Source organism: Octopus sinensis, linkage group LG14, assembly GCF_006345805.1.
Source record: "Octopus sinensis linkage group LG14, ASM634580v1, whole genome shotgun sequence".
Classification (NCBI taxonomy): Eukaryota; Metazoa; Mollusca; class Cephalopoda; order Octopoda; family Octopodidae; genus Octopus; species Octopus sinensis.
In genome coordinates, this window is record NC_043010.1 from 37,205,566 (window position 1) to 37,224,930 (window position 19,365).

A 19,365-nucleotide genomic window follows, 5' to 3' on the forward strand; every position below is an offset into this window, starting at 1 on the left:
TTCCATCATATTATTATTATTATTATTCAGGTCACTGCCTGGAATCAGGCATATGGTGTAGTGGTTAAGATCATGGGCTACCAACCCCAAGATTCCAAGTTCGATTCCAGGCAGTGATCTGAATAATAATAATAATAATAATAATAACATCGAAAAATACCTTAGGAATGAGAACCCAGGTTCGAGATTTCCCCAAGACACCCGATGAAGGCTGGAGGGTGTATCAGCCGAAACGTTTTAACAACAAACAAGATGTGGACAAATATCAGTCAAATGGAAATAATGTAAATAATTCCTTATCTCTTAAATATCGAACAGTGTGTGTTGTTATAGTTTAGTCCCAGGTCAGCTATGATCAGAGCAATTCTGTGGTCAAAGGCATTCCACTAATGACCATTACAACTCAGTTTTCTTTTCAAAAGTACAGTAGGTGCAGGTATGGCTGTGTGGTAAGAAGCTTGCTTCCCAACCACATGGTTCTGAGTTCAGTCCCACTGCATGGCACCTTGGACAAGTGTCTTCTATTGTAGCCTCAGGTCAACCACCACCTTGTGAGTGAATTTGGTAAACGGAAACTGAAAGAAGCCTGTTGTAGAAGTGTATGTGTGTATATATACATGTGTGTGTGTGTGTGTGTTTGTCCCCCACCACCACTTGACAACTGTTGTTGATGTGTTTACGTTCCTGTAACTTAGCAGTTCAGCAAAAGAAATCGATAGAATATGCACCAGGATTTAAAAAGCAAATAAGGACTACGGTCAATTCATTCCACTAAAATTTCTTCCAGGTGGTGCCCCAGCATGGCCACAGTCTAATGACTACAACAAGTAAAAGATATCCGATGCGTACCAAGTCCCTGGTCAGCTGTGGTCAAACGGTGGGGTGGGTGGGTGACACACACTCATACACATAATGCCATCCCTTCTCCCAGTTTCCATCTACCAAATTCACTCATTGGTCATCTTGGACATAAAGTAAAAGACATTTGCTCAAAGTGCCACCACACAGTGGGACTGAACCTGGGATCACATGGCTGCAGAGTGAATCTTCTTAATCACGCAGCCATGCCTGCACACACACACACACACACACACATAAAGCATTATTAACTTCATATTGTATATTGTCCTTTAATGTTTTCATTATCTTTATTGATTTTATTGGGGTGGAAAATGGTGTTTGATGTTTTTTTCTTTTTGTTTCAATGTTTGTTAACATTTTTTTGTTCTTTTTTCCTTTCTGTTACCACAAACTGGTACAAACCATATTTACTGGTAATAATGAATTGAATATCGTTCGTTAGGTAAATAGAAAATTGATAGATAATTGATAAATAGCTATGTAATTGATAGAGTAATTGATAGGTTGATAGATTAGATTTAGATTAGATTAGATTACAGATTATATTAGATTATAGATTAGATTATAGATTATACACTAGATTAGATTTTGGATTAAATTCAGATTGTGGATTATATTGGATTATAGATAAGTTTACAGATTAAACTTGATTATAGATTATGGATTAGATTACAGATTAAATTGGATTATAGGTTATGGACTATATCAGTTTATAGATTAGATTAAATTATAAAGAGATTAAATTACAGATTAGATTAGGTTACAGATTAGATTATAGATAGATTAGATTAGATTCCTCATTAGATTATAGATTAGATTACAGATTAGATTTGGATTAGATTAGCATGTTGTCTATCTTTAGGTTCTGAGTTCAAATTCTACCAGGATTAACTTTGTCTTTCATCTTTTCAGAGTAAATAAAATGTGTACCAGACTAGAGTCGATGCAACTGACGTACCCTCTCCCCTAAAATTTCTGGCCTTGGTGCCAAAATTTGAAACCCTTATTACTATTATTATTGTTGTTGTTGGTGGTGTTGTTGATATCAAGATTTTTATTGAGATTTGTTGTTTTCTTTGTTTCATTTCAGGTTCCTTATGAACTGTTGAATAAAAAATTTCGTTCTGCTCAGAAAAACATCGACCGTGAGATTTCTCATCTACAAATTGTTGGTAATGACTTGGAGAAGTGCCTGCAGAAGAAGCCTGTCACCGTTGGAGAGGTTACAAAAGCCCTTGATTCAGTCGTCGAAAAACTGACCTTTCTTAAACGCAAGGTAAGTGAGGGACAAAAGAAGCAGTTATCTCATTTTAATCTCGACTAGACTACAGAGTCTTATTTTCTTGGCTTGAAATATTCTAAAAGGATACTTACATACTTCGCTTACTCTTCCATCTTGTTGGTTCGACCTTCATATATATTTTATTTGTAATTTGGTTGTTTGATCTGACCCTTTGCTTTTCATGCTTTCATATAAATATATGTTTTAAAGTTGCAGTCATGGCAGATACTGGTGTCACACAAATGGCACCCATGCCGGTGGTACATACAAGCACCCAAATCAGACTGGAGTCTGGTGCAGCCTTCCAGCTTGTCAGCCCTGGTCAGACTGTCCAACTCATGCCAGCATGGACATTAGATGATGATGATGATGATGTGCGTGTGTATGTTTGGTCCCCATCACTGCTCAGTAACTGCTGTTGGTTTGCTTATGTCCCTGTAACTTAGCTGTTTCACAAGAAGAGATTGATAGAATAGCTACCAGACTTTAAAAGAAAACAAAGTAATGGGGTTGATCTGTTTAACTAAAATCTTTTGAAGCAGACTCCCCACCACCACCACCACCACATGACCACATTCCAGTAACAAAAACAATTAAAAGATGAAAGATAAAGATGTATATTTCTGAAACTCCTGAATAAATCACACATAATTGAAAAACTCAGAGTAGCAATGGAGTTCATTCAGTATATAGGAATGTATATATAAACAGGTATGTAGGCAGGTGTATATAATAAGAAGCAGTTTCTACCAGCTACCTGAAGTAAACTTTTCACCTAGTCAATCACTGTACACAATCAGGGTAGTAACCAAATCTCAACTAATAGCTGAATGCCATTGAAGAGGGAGACCCCATGTTGTTTGTAAGTCCTAAATATTAGATACAACATTGCCAGCATTCAAGGCAGCCAGTTTGTGACTAAGATAGTTAATCTGTATTCTTTGTTAGAACAACAGCAGACTTCATGCAATATATTTTCTCAAGAGCTTACTCAGCAGTGTCCAGGGCTGATCAAACAATTGCAAGCTTACAAGCCTATATATGGTTAGGGGGGATCGTTTTTAATGGCTAAAGTAGAAATGAGAAACTATGTATACATATATACATTTACATGTGTTTGTGTGTGTGAGATCAAATATGAAGATAGCACAAGGAAGGTTTAATGCAATATAACTTTGTGTGAGAATGCAAATGATGCTAGTCCCTGACATTCTCATAAAAGAAAGGGTGCCAGAGCAGAGAGCGAGATAGAGACATTCACTACATATCATGGACATCATCAGCCATGAATGCTATTACCAACAACACCTCTGCTATCATCGTTAGCACCATCCCTACCAGTGCCACCACCATACATGCCAGAAAGATTCTGAAAAGGAAAAAAAAAAAAAATTAAAAGGAGAGACAAGATGGCCTTTGACCATATAAGTCTGTTCAATGAAGGCTGATCTGGAGCTTGGGAAACACCATGGTGTTTATTGTTTATTACACTGCAGTCTCTATGCAATAAATTGCCACATGGCAATGTGAGTGTGTTTGAAAGAGAGAGAAGGACAGAGAGAGAGAAAGAGAGGCTTGGTGCTGGACCAGGCTGAATGCTTAGAAATGGTTCTGTGTGTTAGAGATTTCTTTTGAGCAATGGAAGAAACATTTGATCATGGCGAGGTGGAGAATTTCATTGTGGTCGTAGCTAGTGTACAGCTAACCCCCAACCTTGACTCTAACACAACATTTGCAACAGCAACAACACATCATAGTATGAATATATAAAAAGAATAACATATATTGTGCATGTGTGTGTGTGTGTATGTAGATGTGTATATGTATGTATGTATGTAGCTGTATATATATTTATGTATGCATATATGTATGCATACATATGTATGTATATGTATGTATGTAGTTGTATATATATTTATGTATGTATGTATAGATATGCGTGTATACATATATATTTATATGTATGTATACATATATGTATATTTGTATATATATATATTTATTTATATAAATATATTTATATACATATATATTATCATCATCATCTTTGTCATCATTTAGCGTCTGCTTTCCATGCTAGAACTAGAACTGGTAAACCAGAGAGCTGCACCAAGATCCAGTCTGAATAGGCATGGTTTCTATGGCTGAATACCCTTCCTAACGCCAACTGCTCCAAGAGTGCTCTTTACATGCCACTGGCACAAGTGCCAGTTACATGACACTTGCATAAGTCACATCTTATAATTTCACTTGGCTTGGCTCAGTATATCGCCTAAGGTCTTGTTCACTTGCCATTAGGCCTAACTTTCAAAGCTCATGCTTCACTACCTCATCCCATGTGTTCCTGGGTCTACCTCTTCCACAGGTTCCCTTGGCAATTATAACTCACACACACACATACACACACACATATAGATAAATAGATAGATAAATCAAAGGTAGGACAGAAAGAACACAAGCAGAAATCAAGTGTGTGTGTGTGTGTATCCAACTCATCCCAGCATGGAAGGTGGATATTAAATGATGATGATGACGTATATCATCATCATTGTTGTTTAACATCCATTTTCCATGCTGGCATGAGTTAAGTGGTTTGACTGAGTTCTGGAAAGCCAGCAACTGCACCAGGCACCAATCTGATCTGGCTATGTTTCTACAGCTAGTTGCCCTTCCTAATACCAACCACTCCAAGCTACTCGCACAGGAGCCAGTCAGGAGGCACTGGCATCAATCACGTTTGGATGGTGCTTTTTACGTGCCACCAGCACAGAAGCCAATCAGGCAACCTGGTATAAACAACAACTTCGGCGGAATTTGAACCCAGAACTTAAACATGAACGAAACGTCACAAAGAATTTCGCCTGGCGTGCTAACAATTCTGCCAGCTCATATACATGAACGTATGTAAGCATATACATACATGTATGATGATGATGTGATGTCAAAACAAAGGTTACAATAACATACACAAATAAATGTACACGCACACACTCACATGCACACAGACACACACTGATGCACACATATGCATATATATACATATATATATATATATATATATATATATATATATATATATATATATATATTTCAACTTCTTTTAGTTTTTGTCTACCAAATCCACTCACAAGGCTTTTTTAGTTGGCCCAAATTTATAGAAGACACTTGCCCATAGTACCGCACAGTGGGACTGAACCTGAATCCATGTAGTTGAGAAGCAAACTTCTTAACCACACAGCCATGCCGGCACCTAAATAGATATGAAATTTTTGTTTCGATGGAGGGTTTTAATTTAGATCTCTTTAAAAGAGGAAATTTGTGCCATAGAGCCAGCTGGTCTGAGGCCGGCTGGTATTGAAAAGGGTTAAAGATGTCCGTATACCAATAATAGGAGTAACTGATGCATACTTTCATCTTCTGAAAGAATTTAATAAAAGTGTTTCATTAATGGATGAGATGATCTTATTTTACTCACCAATGCTACAACAAGTAAGACAGATAAATACGCTAATTATATTAAACATTGATGTCTACATCAGCAAATTAGACAATGACTGCACATACAAAAGACAAATTAATGAATTATCCAATATCACTGTTTTTCTACTATATTATGTATGTCTTTATGGCTTTTATCTTTTTTTTTGTTTTCATCTTGTTTTATCGTTTATTTGTTTTTGTGGTTGGACTGTGGTCATGCTGGGGCATTGCCTTGAAGGTTTTTAATCGAACAATTCAACCCCGGGATTTGTTTTTAAGTTAGGTACTTATTCTAATGGTCTCTTTTGTTGAACCACGAAGTTATAAAGACGTAAATTAACCAACGTTGGTTGTCAAGCTGTCGTAGGGGACAGACACAAAGGTGTGCACACTTGTGCATGTAAACACACACGTGTGCGCACACGCACACACACATGTATGTATATGAGATGCTTTTAGTTTCCATCCCCAAAATCTACTCACAAGGCTTTGGTCAACCTGGGTGTATTCTCTTGTATTCTTTTACTTGTTTCAGTCATTTGACTGTGGCCATGCTGGAGCACCACCTTTAATTAAGCAAATTGACACCAGGACTTATTCCTTGTAAGCCTAGTACTTATTCTATCGGGGTCTCTTTTGCCAAACTGCTAAGTTACTGGAACGTCAACACACCAGCATCAGTTGTCAAGCGATGTTGGGGGGACAAACATAGACACACAAACATATACACACACACACATACATACATATATATATATAATATATATATATAATATATATATAATATATATATATAATATATATATATATATATATATATACACACACACATATATACGATGGGCTTCTTTCATTTTCCATCTACCAAATCCACTCACAAAGCTTTGGTCGGCCCGAGGTTATAGTAGAAGACACTTGCCCAAGGTGCCACATACTGGGACTGAACCTGGAACCATGTGGTTCATATAATAGAAGCCTTTAGCCAAGTGGTTCCCAAAGTGGGCAGTATTGCCCCCCCTCCCCTGAGGGTGGTGGAAAGTTCCAAGGGGGCAATAATGAGGTAGTGATTCATGTAAAAACAACAAAACAATGGGTTTATTAGGTTAAGTTTTATTTGTGAAGTACAGTTGCTTTGAATTTGCTTCAGAAAGAGGTCTATGTTTGTGACACGGTTAGTTGGGGTGGGGGCGGTAGGAATGTGGCCTGGGTGTCAAGGGAGCAGCAGCAAGAAAAAGTCTAACCAAAAATTAATTTGAATTTTTTTTAGTTGTGCAGCCTGCCGCATGAAGAACCATGTCTCGTACAGTCCACTTCTCAAAAGAAAAAGTTGCCCTTGCTTGTCCTAGACCTTATATTTAAATAGCAGCCACATCTCCCTGAAATCTCACTCGATTGTTTTATTTATGTTCTCCTGCAAACAACACACACACACACACACATATATATACACACATATATATCTGAGTTTGTTATAGGTTAGCCTACATGTAGAAATGTGACTTCATTTTGAAATCCTCCCTGAGGAAATACCCACTTGACTGGTTTCAAATATGGGAATTTGAATTGAATTTCATTTCTGTAATTGTATTGATTGGGTGTGGAAACAGCTGTAGTTAGGAATTTCTCAGTATGAATTTGAATGTCTTTAAGTAAATAACATCTGTAAGTCAGTTTTATCTATTTTCTTCATTTTCTCATTCACATACACACACACACACACACATATATATATATATGTTGCTTGTTTCTCCACCATACTTTGGCCTTTCAACACTTGGCATACAGCAACCTTCATCACCTTCTTCTCTCAATTACTTCCCCTTGGTAGGGAGTTTTTTTCCACTTCCTTTTTCTTTGTTCTTTTCTGTCATGCCAATGATGAAGAAACCTCATGACTGCTAGTGGCACAAAATATTTTTAAAAAACACTCAGTACACACTATGGAGTGGTTGGCATCAGGAAGGGCATGCAGTCATAGAAACAATGCCAAAGATTGTATTTGGAGCACAGTGTAGCCCTGTAGTTCACTGGTTCTTTGTCAAACCATTCTATTCATACTAACATGGAAAGTGGACATTAAATAATGATGATGGTGATATAAGTGATACAGTCTTCTTTGCTACTAAGATTTTACTCATTGCTTGGTTGACCATGAAGTCTATCAATTGTAGGCATTGCTTTCAAGTGTGGAATTTCTTCCCTAAATCTTTGACCAATTTCTTTATGAAAACTAGGTCAGCAGTAAGCAAAAAGTTCCTCTTTATCACCAGCCTTTGCACTCCAGGCCTACTTTATCCAGTGAATTCCTTCCCATTCCGAGTTTTAGCTGCTGTCTCTTGCTGACAAAACAACCACATAGAGGTTCCCCGCTGCAACTCCTTTCTTCCCTTTCCTTGTGCAATCGACAGTGAACACAGTCGGTGGGGGGGGGGGAGAGTTAGAAGTGTGGTGGCAGGATTAAGGTTAGGTTTATGTTGTTACAGACTACAGAAATTGATTTATCATCTTTATTGTGTTGTGTCCGTGAATGCGTGTACCGTCTTTGACACCTTCATCGCTGGCACCGCCATCAGCACAACCATCAGCAGTACAAAACACTGTCACTTATACTAGCATCATCATCATCACCGTCATCGTCATCAATTACATTATCGTTATTGATGTCATTTGTTGTTGTTGTCGTCGTCGTCGGTGTAGTTTGATGAAGACATTAAAGTTAATCGCTGTATTTTGAAGATTCCTGAAATCATAATATTCTGTTGTATTTGTTCTCTTTATGTGTGTACGTATGTGTGTGTCTGTGTGCACATATTTTAGGCGTGAGTGTGTGTGTGTGTGTGTGTATGTACATATATTTATAGGTGTGTACATATATACATGTGTGTGTGTGTATATAACTATAAAAGTATATATCTATATTTGTATATGTATATCTATGTATATATATATATATGTGTGTGTGTGTGTGTTTATGTATCTATGTATATATTTGTGTGTGTGCGTGTGCATATGTATGTATGCATGCATCTATATGTATGCATATATGTATGTACGCAATATCACCATCACCACTATTTCCAAATCAACTGATTTTGATTTTCTTTTTCTCCGTTATTGTGTTAGGATCAGCAATAACAACAAAAACAAAATCGTTCCAATCAGTGTTTTCTCTCTTATTTTGCCAAAGACATCTAGAATTACTTTTTATTACCACAATGCACACACACACACACACACACACCACAAATGTTACATACATTGATACATATAAACATGTGTGTCTGTGTGAAAAAAAAAATATATATACACACACACACACACACATATATATATACACACACACACACACACATATATATATATATATATATATATATATATATATATATACACACACATTTACACACACATACATATATAGCACAGGTGTAGCTATGTGGTAAAGATACTTGCTTCCCAACCATGTGGTCTTGGCTTCAGTTCCACAGTGTGGCACTTTGGCAAACGATCTTCTACTTTAGCCCTGGCTAGCCAAAGCCTTGTGAGTGGATTTAATAAATGGAGACTGAAGGAAGTCTGTCATGCATTTGTGCATGTGTGTGTGTTTGTGTGTGTATGTATTTGTGTGTAATAGTGGCACCAGCAGTGTTATTTGTTCCCAATCTTCTGTTAAAAACTCACGAGAAAACCTTTATCTTGCTTGAAAGCAAGTGGCGGTTGGCGACAGGAAGGGCATCTAACAATTGAAAATCTTCCTCCACGGATTCAATCTGACCCATTGGAAGCACAGGAAAGTAGAATTGGATACTGAAATGACAATGGTAATGAAATGTTGCATCCACACAGACATACATATGTACTTATATACTTACATCGTCATCATCATCAACCTTTAACATTTATTTTCCATACGTGCCGCTGGCATGTAAAAAGCACCATTCGAGCGTGATCGTTACCAACGTCACCTTACTGGCACTTGTGCCGGTGGCATGTGAAAAAAACATTCGAGCAAGACCGTTACCAGTGCTGCTGGACTGGCTCCTGTGCAGGTGGCACATAAAAAACACCATTTGAGCATGGCCGTTGCCAGTACCACCTGACTGGCCCTCATGCCAGTGGCACATAAAAGCACCCACTACACTCTCGGAGTGATTGGCGTTAGGAAGGGCATCCAGCTGTAGAAACTCTGCCAGATCAAGACTGGAGCCTGGTGAAGCCATCTTGTTCGCCAGTCCTCAGTCAAATCGTCCAACTCATGCTAGCATGGAAAGCAGACATTAAACGATGATGATGATGATGACTGGCATAGGTTGAATGGTTTGACAGGAACTGGCAAGGCCAGGGACCACACATGGTCCCATAGTCTGTTTTGGCTTGGTTTCTATGGCTGGAAGCCCTCCTTAATGCCAACCACTTTACAGACTATACTGGATGCTTTTTGCGTAGCACTAGCACCAGTGCCTTTTACATGGCACCAGTGCTTCTTATGTGGCACCACAGTTTTAGGATCTCAATTCAGTTGTGATGTGCAGATCTTCTCGAGTACAGCACTGCACCACATATCTTGTGGGTCGGTCCCCTCAAGTACAGCAATGTGCCACATATCTCGGGCAGGCCTTACATTTTCCATAGTAAAAACCCTATGATTGTCCTTAATATAATATCTCTTCTCCACTATCTCAAATACTCTCCCACTTAATCAAAAGGAGCTCCCTCACCATTTTTTTCTTCTTTCCCGTCTTGGAAGCTACCTCGCATTCCCACTTATGCTGGGGGCACAAAAACAGCACCCAGCACACACGGTAAAAACAGTTGGTGTTATGAAGGGCATTTGGTCATAGAAATCATTCCAAAACCAACAGAGAGGATGATGCAGCCTTGTGGCTCACCGGATCCTGTCAAAGCATCCAACCCATGCCAGCAAAGAAAACCAACGTTAAATAATATTGAAGATGATATGGATATGTGTATGTGTGTGTGTGTGTATATATATATATAATATATATATATATATATATATACATACATATATATACATACATGTATATACACATACATATATATATATCTATCTATCTATCTATATATATATATATAAGAGAGAGAGAGATATATATATATATATATATATATAGATATATATATATATATATATACATAGATACACATACATATATATACATATGTATGTGTATTTGTATGTGTATATATACACACATACACACGTGTGTGTATTCTAATTAAATCAGAAATGAATTATAACTCTTGTGCAAGCAGTAACAACAACACCAGCAGCAGCAGCAGCAATAATCCAGCTGCCATGGTTACACATACTTGACACTGCTGTTTCTCTATTAAACTTATTGTCTCTTCTTGCTTGCTTAAAAAGAGATAGAAAAGGACAAGAAAACAGCCAACAACACACAACAATAGTGGGTTGGAGTGGAGTGGAGCTGAGTTGGAGTGGAGCTTTAGTTTGCTTCTTTGAGTCTAGTTCTGTATATTTTTTTCTCCTGTTTTTTTTTGTTATTGTTTTTTTTCTTTTTTTCTTCTTTTTTTTCTCTCTCCTCCATCTTTTCACTCACCTCCACTACCACCTGCCTTCTTTACTGTTTCTGTCTACATTCAAGATAAATATATATATACACACGCACACACACACACACACACACATGCATACACTCTCCTACTTCACAATGCATATATATGTTGTGTGTGTGTGTGTGTGTGTGTGTGTGTGTGTGTTTAAAGAAGGAAATATGATAATTAGCTAAAATTGAAATTCTAATCTTTGCTTGGTTTGAACTACCAAAGGTGGTTAGGGCAGTGCTGGTCGCAAATGACAATGGCGCTTGTGGGGAAGATGCATGCATTGACAAAGGTGGTGATGATGAGGAAATATTGTTTTCCTTTGTTATATATATACACATACACACACACACACACACATATATATATACACACACACATATATATATACACACACATATATATATATATACACACACATATATATATACACACACACATTTATATATGTATATATACACACACACACACACATATATATATATATACACACACACACACACATATATGTATATACACACACACACGCACATACATACACACATACAGAGAGGGAGAGAGTAGATTTTTATGTTCTGGACTAGAGGACAGAAGGTGGAGGGAAGGGGTTTATTTTTTCTTTCCTTTTTTTTTTTTTGCTTTTCCCTGTTTTTTTTTTCTCCTTTTTTCTCCTATTTATCTTTTCCATTCCAAGAGAGAGAAAAAAAGTGACATCATCATTGTTGTTGCCTTAGATTTTATTTAACTAGGCTTTTTACCTTGTCTGTCTCTGTGTCTCTCCTCCTCTCTCTCTCTCTCTCTCTAAGTTTATTAGTACTAACTGTTGTACTATTGTAGTGGTGGTGGTGGTGGAGGACCTACTATTCTTTGCCCTCCTTGCATCTGATGGCATTTAAGCCCAAGTCATCTCTGATCCAGTAGACGTGTGATCAAAGGCATTCCATCCATGACCAACCCATCTTTTTCTATGTGCAAGAAACCCCAGACACCACTCACACATTATTCAGTGTGATAAGATAGTTGGATGTGATTAAACCCTTCAGCACTCAGATTATTCTTTAGTCAAATGGAATTTTTTTTTTTAATTACATTGTTTTGAACTAATCCTGCATTATCTTGTAGCTTTGCGATCTTGGTGCTGAGATTGTTTACTTTTATACTAACACTGTAGGGTTAGTGTGAGATGCCAGATCCAGTCAGTCTGAACATTAACCGGATAGAATAATTTGGTTGAATATTACCAGTTTAAAATGCTGAAGGGTTAAGTGAGGTTTGACTGGCGGGGTGTGGGTGGGGTTCTAACAGATCCTCGTCAAACCAAGTGAAATCATAGTTGTGGCCAATGTTAGTGTCACATAACTGGCACCCGTGTCGGTGGCATGTAAAAAAGCATCCATTACACTCTTGGAGTGGTCGGCATTAGGAAGGGCATCCAGCTGTAGAAACCATGCCAAACCAGATTGAACCTGGTACAGCTCTCCAGCTTACCAGTTTCAGTCAAACTGTCTAACCCATCCAGCATGGAAAGCAGGTGCTAAATGATGATGGTGATTGAATAGCCATGTAAGTAGCTCCTGACTGATGTAGAATAATACTGGTGGCAGTAGTGATGTTTTTATTTGCTCCTAAAGCAACCTTTACTGCAAAGACCTATGGTTCAAGAACATCCAAACCATGACCATCTCATCTGTTTGGATGGTGTATCTCAGGCTTCCTTCAGTCATGCTTGACTATGAATTTCTTATTTCTTTACTACCCACAAGGGCCTAAACACAGAGGGGACAAACAATGACAGACAAATGGATTAAGTCGATTAGATTGACCCCAGTGCCTAACTGGTACTTATTTAATCAACCCAGAAAGGATGAAAGGCAAAGTCGACCTCGGCGGAATTTGAACTCAGAACGTAGTGGCAGACGAAATACCGCTAAGCATTTCGCCTGGCATGATAACGTTTCTGCCAGCTCGCCGCCTTATGACCACGAATTTCTGCACATGGAAAGTTTGTTTCCTAAGATCAGGTGTTGGCACGGGTGTTTTGTGAAAGATTAGCTGTTGTCCATGCCTGCAAGTCTCTCCTCGCCATTCTACCCATGCTTTCCAAGTTAAAAGACAGGTCTGATGAAACTTGGCACCAAGTGCCATCATGGACATTGTGATCAGAATACAAACAGAGCATCCTATGATAAATTCTAACAGTTCCATCAATCCAACACCCTAAAAGTATCCTTTTTTTTTATTGATTCCTAAAAGACATAAGGCAAAGTTGACTTCATTCAGCAGGAAATGAACTCAGGATACAGAGAGTTGGGACAAACATCATGAAAAACTGTATCCAATTTCTTTAGTGACTCTGCCAATTCACCAGACCTTCCTCGAACTACACTCTAAATCTAAAGTATACTCTTTACTCTTTTACTTGTTTCAGTCATTTGACTGCAGCCATGCTGGAGCACCACCTTTAGTCGAGCAAATTGACACTAGGCCTTATTCTTTGGAAGCCTAGTACTTATTCTATTGGGGTCTCTTTTGCCGAACCGCTAAGTTACGGGAACGTAAATACATCACCATCAATTGTCAAGTGATGTTGGGGGACAGACACAGACACACAAACATATACACACACATATATATATATATATATATATATATATATATATATATACACACATATATACGACGGGCTTCTTTCAGTTTCCATCTACCAAATCCACTCACAAGGCTTTGGTTGGCTCGAGGCTATAGTAGAGACACATGCCCAGGGTGCTACGCTGTGGGACTGAACCCGGAACCATGTGGCTGGTAAGCAAGCTACTTACCACACAGCCACTCCTGCGCCTATGAGAAAATAGTTTAGATAACATAATCCTATTTCCCCTAAAAGACAAGATGGTAAACAGCCAGAAATGTTTATGCCTTTTGGTATTCATCTATGTTCTTTAGTGTTTTAACTTTAAGTTTTGATAGGTTTGACATCATCTTTCAATGTTTCACTTGTTTTATTGACCACTTCTCATTATCATTTAACATCCATTTTCCATGCCGGCATGGGTTGAACTGACATTGATAAATCAAGTAACAAGATTGAATATAAGCCCTATATTGTTTTCTGTGTTGTTGTTTAGCACCATGTGAGCTGTGATTCAGAAAACGCCTTATTATCGACTATTCTTTTCATTTCGACGTGTATAGTATCCTGTATGTTCTTCCATTTTTAACTCTTTAGCATTCAGATTTCTCTGTCAGATGTAATGCTTATCTGCTCACATTGTTTTGAATTAATCATGCAGTACCTCATAGCTTCAAGATTTCAATGATGCGATTGTTATTTTCAGAATGACATTACAGGATAAATGTTAGAAACTGGATCTGACTAGTTTGAACATAAAACAGGGAGAGTATTTGGAGCCAGACGTGGCTGGTTTAAATTCTAAAATGTTAAGATAGGAGAGTATGAAATTTTCCCAAAATATTTGTCTACTCTTTCTAGCAAAGCTGAGTGACATTTTAGTGGCCAGCCCTTACTGTCTTGCAGTGTTCAATGTAATGTATTGTTGCAGCTTTCGGCCTCTGACAACTGGCTGTATTTAGTGAGGCATCCAAGGATAATTTAACTTGACCTGTCTCATTAATTTTCACTTGTAATGCTATGAGAACGGTCTCTTAATCAATAATGAAATTGCTCCCACAGCCTTGTTTAGTTGAGTGACCAGGTAAGATTTCATTTCAAGCCACCACAAGCCAACTAATCAGCTTTGTAATTCTGCCTTATTCCTCTTCTCTCCTGTTCAAAATTTTTTTTCTCTCCAGATTCTGGCGAATTCTTCCAAATTTATACTGAAATACATTACCAACCTGAATGGTACACTACATGATCAGTTTAACTTGACCATGTAGTAAATTGACTGTTTTCAGTTTGGGATATCTGTTTTAGAAAGGGACATTTTTGCCATAGTTAAATTAGGGGCCAGCAAAGCATTTTTATTTTTTTAATATTTTGTAAAGTAGGCTATATTGGAATTCTATAGCCTTGAGGGTCAAAGCATATGAAAAAAACAATAACAATGAAACCTTGATCATACAAGTCTATAGAAACAGCCAGCTGTTTGTTTTAAAAAAATTTTACTGTAGCTGTGTGGTTAAGAGGCTTGCAATGCAGTCACATGGTTTCCTCTCTACTATAAACACACAACCAGAAATTTTGCTGGTGGGGGAATAATTAAGGTCATTGACCCCATTGTTTGACTGCTAATTATTTTAGGCCAAGTCAACCTTAATGGAATTTGAACTCAGAACATAAAGCTGGAAAAAATGCCACTTGGAGTTTTGTCCAACATGCTAATAAATGTGCCAATTCACTGCCTAACTAATAATGATAATAATAATAATAATAATAATAATAATGGTTTCTGATTTAAGCACAAGGCCAGCAGTTTTGAGAAGAGAGGTATTACTGAATTTCATTGAACCCAGTACTTGACTCGTACTTAATGTTATCAGTACCAGAGGGATGAAAGGTAATGATGATCTCAGTAAGATTTCAAATCAGAACATAAGCATAACATCAGAAATCTGAAGGATGGAAATTAATTAAGTTGATTCCAGTCATTATTGACACTTTATTTTATCAAGACCCAGAAGGGTGAGGTAAAGTTGACCCCACCAGGATTTGAACTCAAAGCTTGAAGAGCCAAAATGAATACTGCAAGGCTCTAATGATTCTTTCAATTCATAAAGGTCTCTCAGATTGGCAGAAAGCCAGTGTTTTATAGTGGAGAGGTTATAGGGAATCCCAGGATATTATTGGGTCTTATTAACGTTGGCAGAATTTCAGCTGAGTGGCTACGCTGAAAATGGGAACTAGATACTATAATTTGGTAGTTAATTTATGCCAACTAAATGTTAACCCAGGCTACATCTGCTCCAATAATCACAGAAAATCTGTGATGGTTGATAATTGATGGCAAAATTAACTGCTATGGATTGCACTGTCCTAAAGTGTGCATGCATGTGACCAGGGACCACATGTGGGCTTATATTCCCTCTAAAACTCTGAACATGAACTCCACATCTCAACAGCAAATGACTACTACATGGCTGACCGTGAGGGATGTGGTGAACTCATTGGTGAAAGCTGGCTCAGCCCACCCCAGGTGGATGCTGCTGATTGCTGTGAGGATGAGGATGTTGATTGGTAATAATAAGGATGTTTTACATAATCTCTTCAACTTAGGAAGAAAGGGAGACCAAGTAAACTTTGTTGTGATTTGAACTCACCATCAAGAGGTGTAAATATCTAATACTGGAAGAAGGTGGCAAGCTGGCAGAATTGTTAGCACGCCAGACAAACTGCTTAGTGGCATTTCACCCATTTTTAAGTTCTGAGTTCGAATTCCACTAAAGTCAAATTTTCCTTTCACCCATTCAGGGTTGATAAAATAAGTACCAGGTGAGCACTAGGGGTCAATGTAATTGACTTACTTTCTCCCCCTGAACCTGCTGCCCTTGTGCCTACAAATTTTGGAGAAGGCGACCCCTGTACTTGATTGATGTAAAAGCTAATGTCAACCTCAATCGGATTTGAGCTTGAATCATAAATGGACATTGATTATTTAATATATGTCCATAAAGGCCTTAGTTTGAACAGGAGTCTGGGAAAACTTCAAGGAAATTGATCTCAGTATGTGGCTTGTATTTATTTTATCGACTCTCAAAGAATAAATGACTAAGTCACCCCAAGCAGGATTAAAAATCATAATCTATTGGGACGTAATTAAGTACCACAAGGTATTTAATCTTCCTCTCTATTGATTTATTTCTAAACATTTACTTCTTCATTACCTTTATTATTATTGTTACTACTGTTGTTGTTGTTGTTGTTCAGATCATTACTGCAATATGCAAAAATAAAAGAACAATATTAACTGTTTGTCTAACAAGGTGCATTCATTGCTACACACACCCCATACTCCTCGCCTTTCCCTTCACATTCTGCCTTTTCACCCCAACCCCTGCTTTCACGACTACTATTTTTATCTCTCTGTTTTCTCCCCTTTCTGCATCTTCTTTTTCTCATCTCCCTCTGCCTTTTCCTCCTTCTCCTCCTCCTACTCCTTCACTTTGTTGTGTCTGTTTTTCTAGTGAATGCACACATGCAATCAGACATATGCATTTCTGAAAATGCCTACAGGAACATGCATGCACATATACATACATGCATGCATGCATGCTTGCAGGTGTACAAATACATGGTTTATCAGGAAATACGTGCATTATCAGGTGCACACAGATGTATGCAATTAGTTAATGCATAAGTATGTGGCTGCAAAAAAATCACACACACACACACACTCATATGTAGAGGTGTAAATGCAAACACTCGTACAAAAATAACATATGCACATAATACACATACACATGTATGGATGTGCATATGCACCTGCATGCAAGCTTTCTCTCTCTCATTTTCCCTCCCTCTTTCTTTCTTTCTCTGTCACATATACACGCAGATGGAAACTTTACACAAACACACACACATGCATGCATAAAAATATATGCATGTATGTAAAGAGGAAATTATGCATACAAACATTTATCTACACATGCACATATCCATACACTTATGTGCAATTTTGCACACAGAATCTCACACACACACACAATCACATGTATATTGACACTGCCACATGAAGAAAATTTTCTCTTCTAGTTTCACATGCATTTATATAAACCACAGTTATCTGTAATTAAACACATATACACATGTATGTGTATACACACACACACACACGCACACACTGCCAACAATGTCACATTTCAAGGCAAGAATATTCCATGTAGAATGTTAATTGACAAAAGAATTTCCTTCAGAATTGAGGAATTTAGAGTAAAACAATTTTATCTGTTTCTCTCACTTCCTTCTTTACTCCTTCCACCTTCACCATCCATCCTTGTCTTTTTCTTTCTTTATCATTTTCACTCTCTCTCTCTCTCTCACACACACACACATATGCAATAACTGCTCAAAATACTGACCTACATCAGTACACATTATCATCATCATCATCATCATCATCATCAGTGAATTAATGGAATCAGTAATCTACAAACATACGTAAAGCTGTCTGCTAAATAATAAAATCTACATCTAGAAGGCTTCCAATCATAATTATAATGGTTTCTGATTTTGACACAAGGCCAGCAATTTCAGGTGGAGTAGGGTTAAGTCGATTACATCAACCCCATTACTCAACTAGTATTTATTTTATCAATCCCAAAAGGATGAAAGGCAAAGTCAACCTCAGCACATCACATATTGCTACTACTGCTACATTATGAAAGAGACTGTTTTTACATTGGCTTGTTCAGTGTTCAGCAACCTTTTTTCATTTGCAGTATTCTCTTATATTCTTTTCAAAATTCGGTGGCACACCTGAACTAAAAACATAACTAAAAGTATAACAGGAAACATTATATTCGGGTTACACTGTGGCACACCTAGCATTGTCTCATGGCACACCAGTGTGCCACAGTATGCCATTTGTGAAGCACTGGGCTAGTTCAATCATGATGCTCATTCATCAATCCTGAAGGGATAGGGATTACAAGCAAAGCCAACCTCAGTGGAATTTGAAATCAGAATGTCGAGAGCCAGAAGAAATGTCCCCGGGCATTTTCATCTGGCATGGTAAAACTTTTGCCAGCTCACTGCCTTAATAATAATAGTAAGTAATCCTTTCTATTAAAGGCACAAGGCCTAAAAGTTTGGGGAGGGGACTAGTTGATTACATCGACACCAGTGTTTCACTGGTACTTAATTTATAAATCCCGAAAAGATGAAAAGCAAAGTCGGCTTTGGTGGAATTTGAACTCAGAACATAAGGATGGACAAAATACCACTAAGCATTTTGCCTGACATGCTAATGGTTCTTATTTCTTTACTGTCCAGAAGGGGCTATACACAGAGGGGACAAACAAGGACAGGCAAACAGATTAAGTCGATTATATCGACTCCAATACGTAACTGGTACTTATTTAATTGAACGTTGTGGCAGACGAAATACCACTAAGCATTTCGCCCGGAGTGCTAATGGTACTGCCAGCTCACTGCCTTGACACAAGGCCAGCAGTTTTGAGGGGAGGGGCATAGTTAA

At 37.8% G+C, this 19,365-nt stretch overlaps 1 protein-coding gene across 1 annotated transcript in view; it reads left to right on the forward strand.

The window, feature by feature from the left end:
• Nucleotides 1-19,365, forward strand: part of LOC115219214 (E3 ubiquitin-protein transferase MAEA) — a 497,958-nt gene that overhangs the window by 262,595 nt on the left and 215,998 nt on the right. Inside the window, exon 2 of the mRNA XM_029789348.2 lies at nucleotides 1,952-2,137. Coding sequence (XP_029645208.1) covers nucleotides 1,952-2,137 — 186 coding nt within the window. The remainder of the gene's footprint in view (nucleotides 1-1,951; nucleotides 2,138-19,365) is intronic.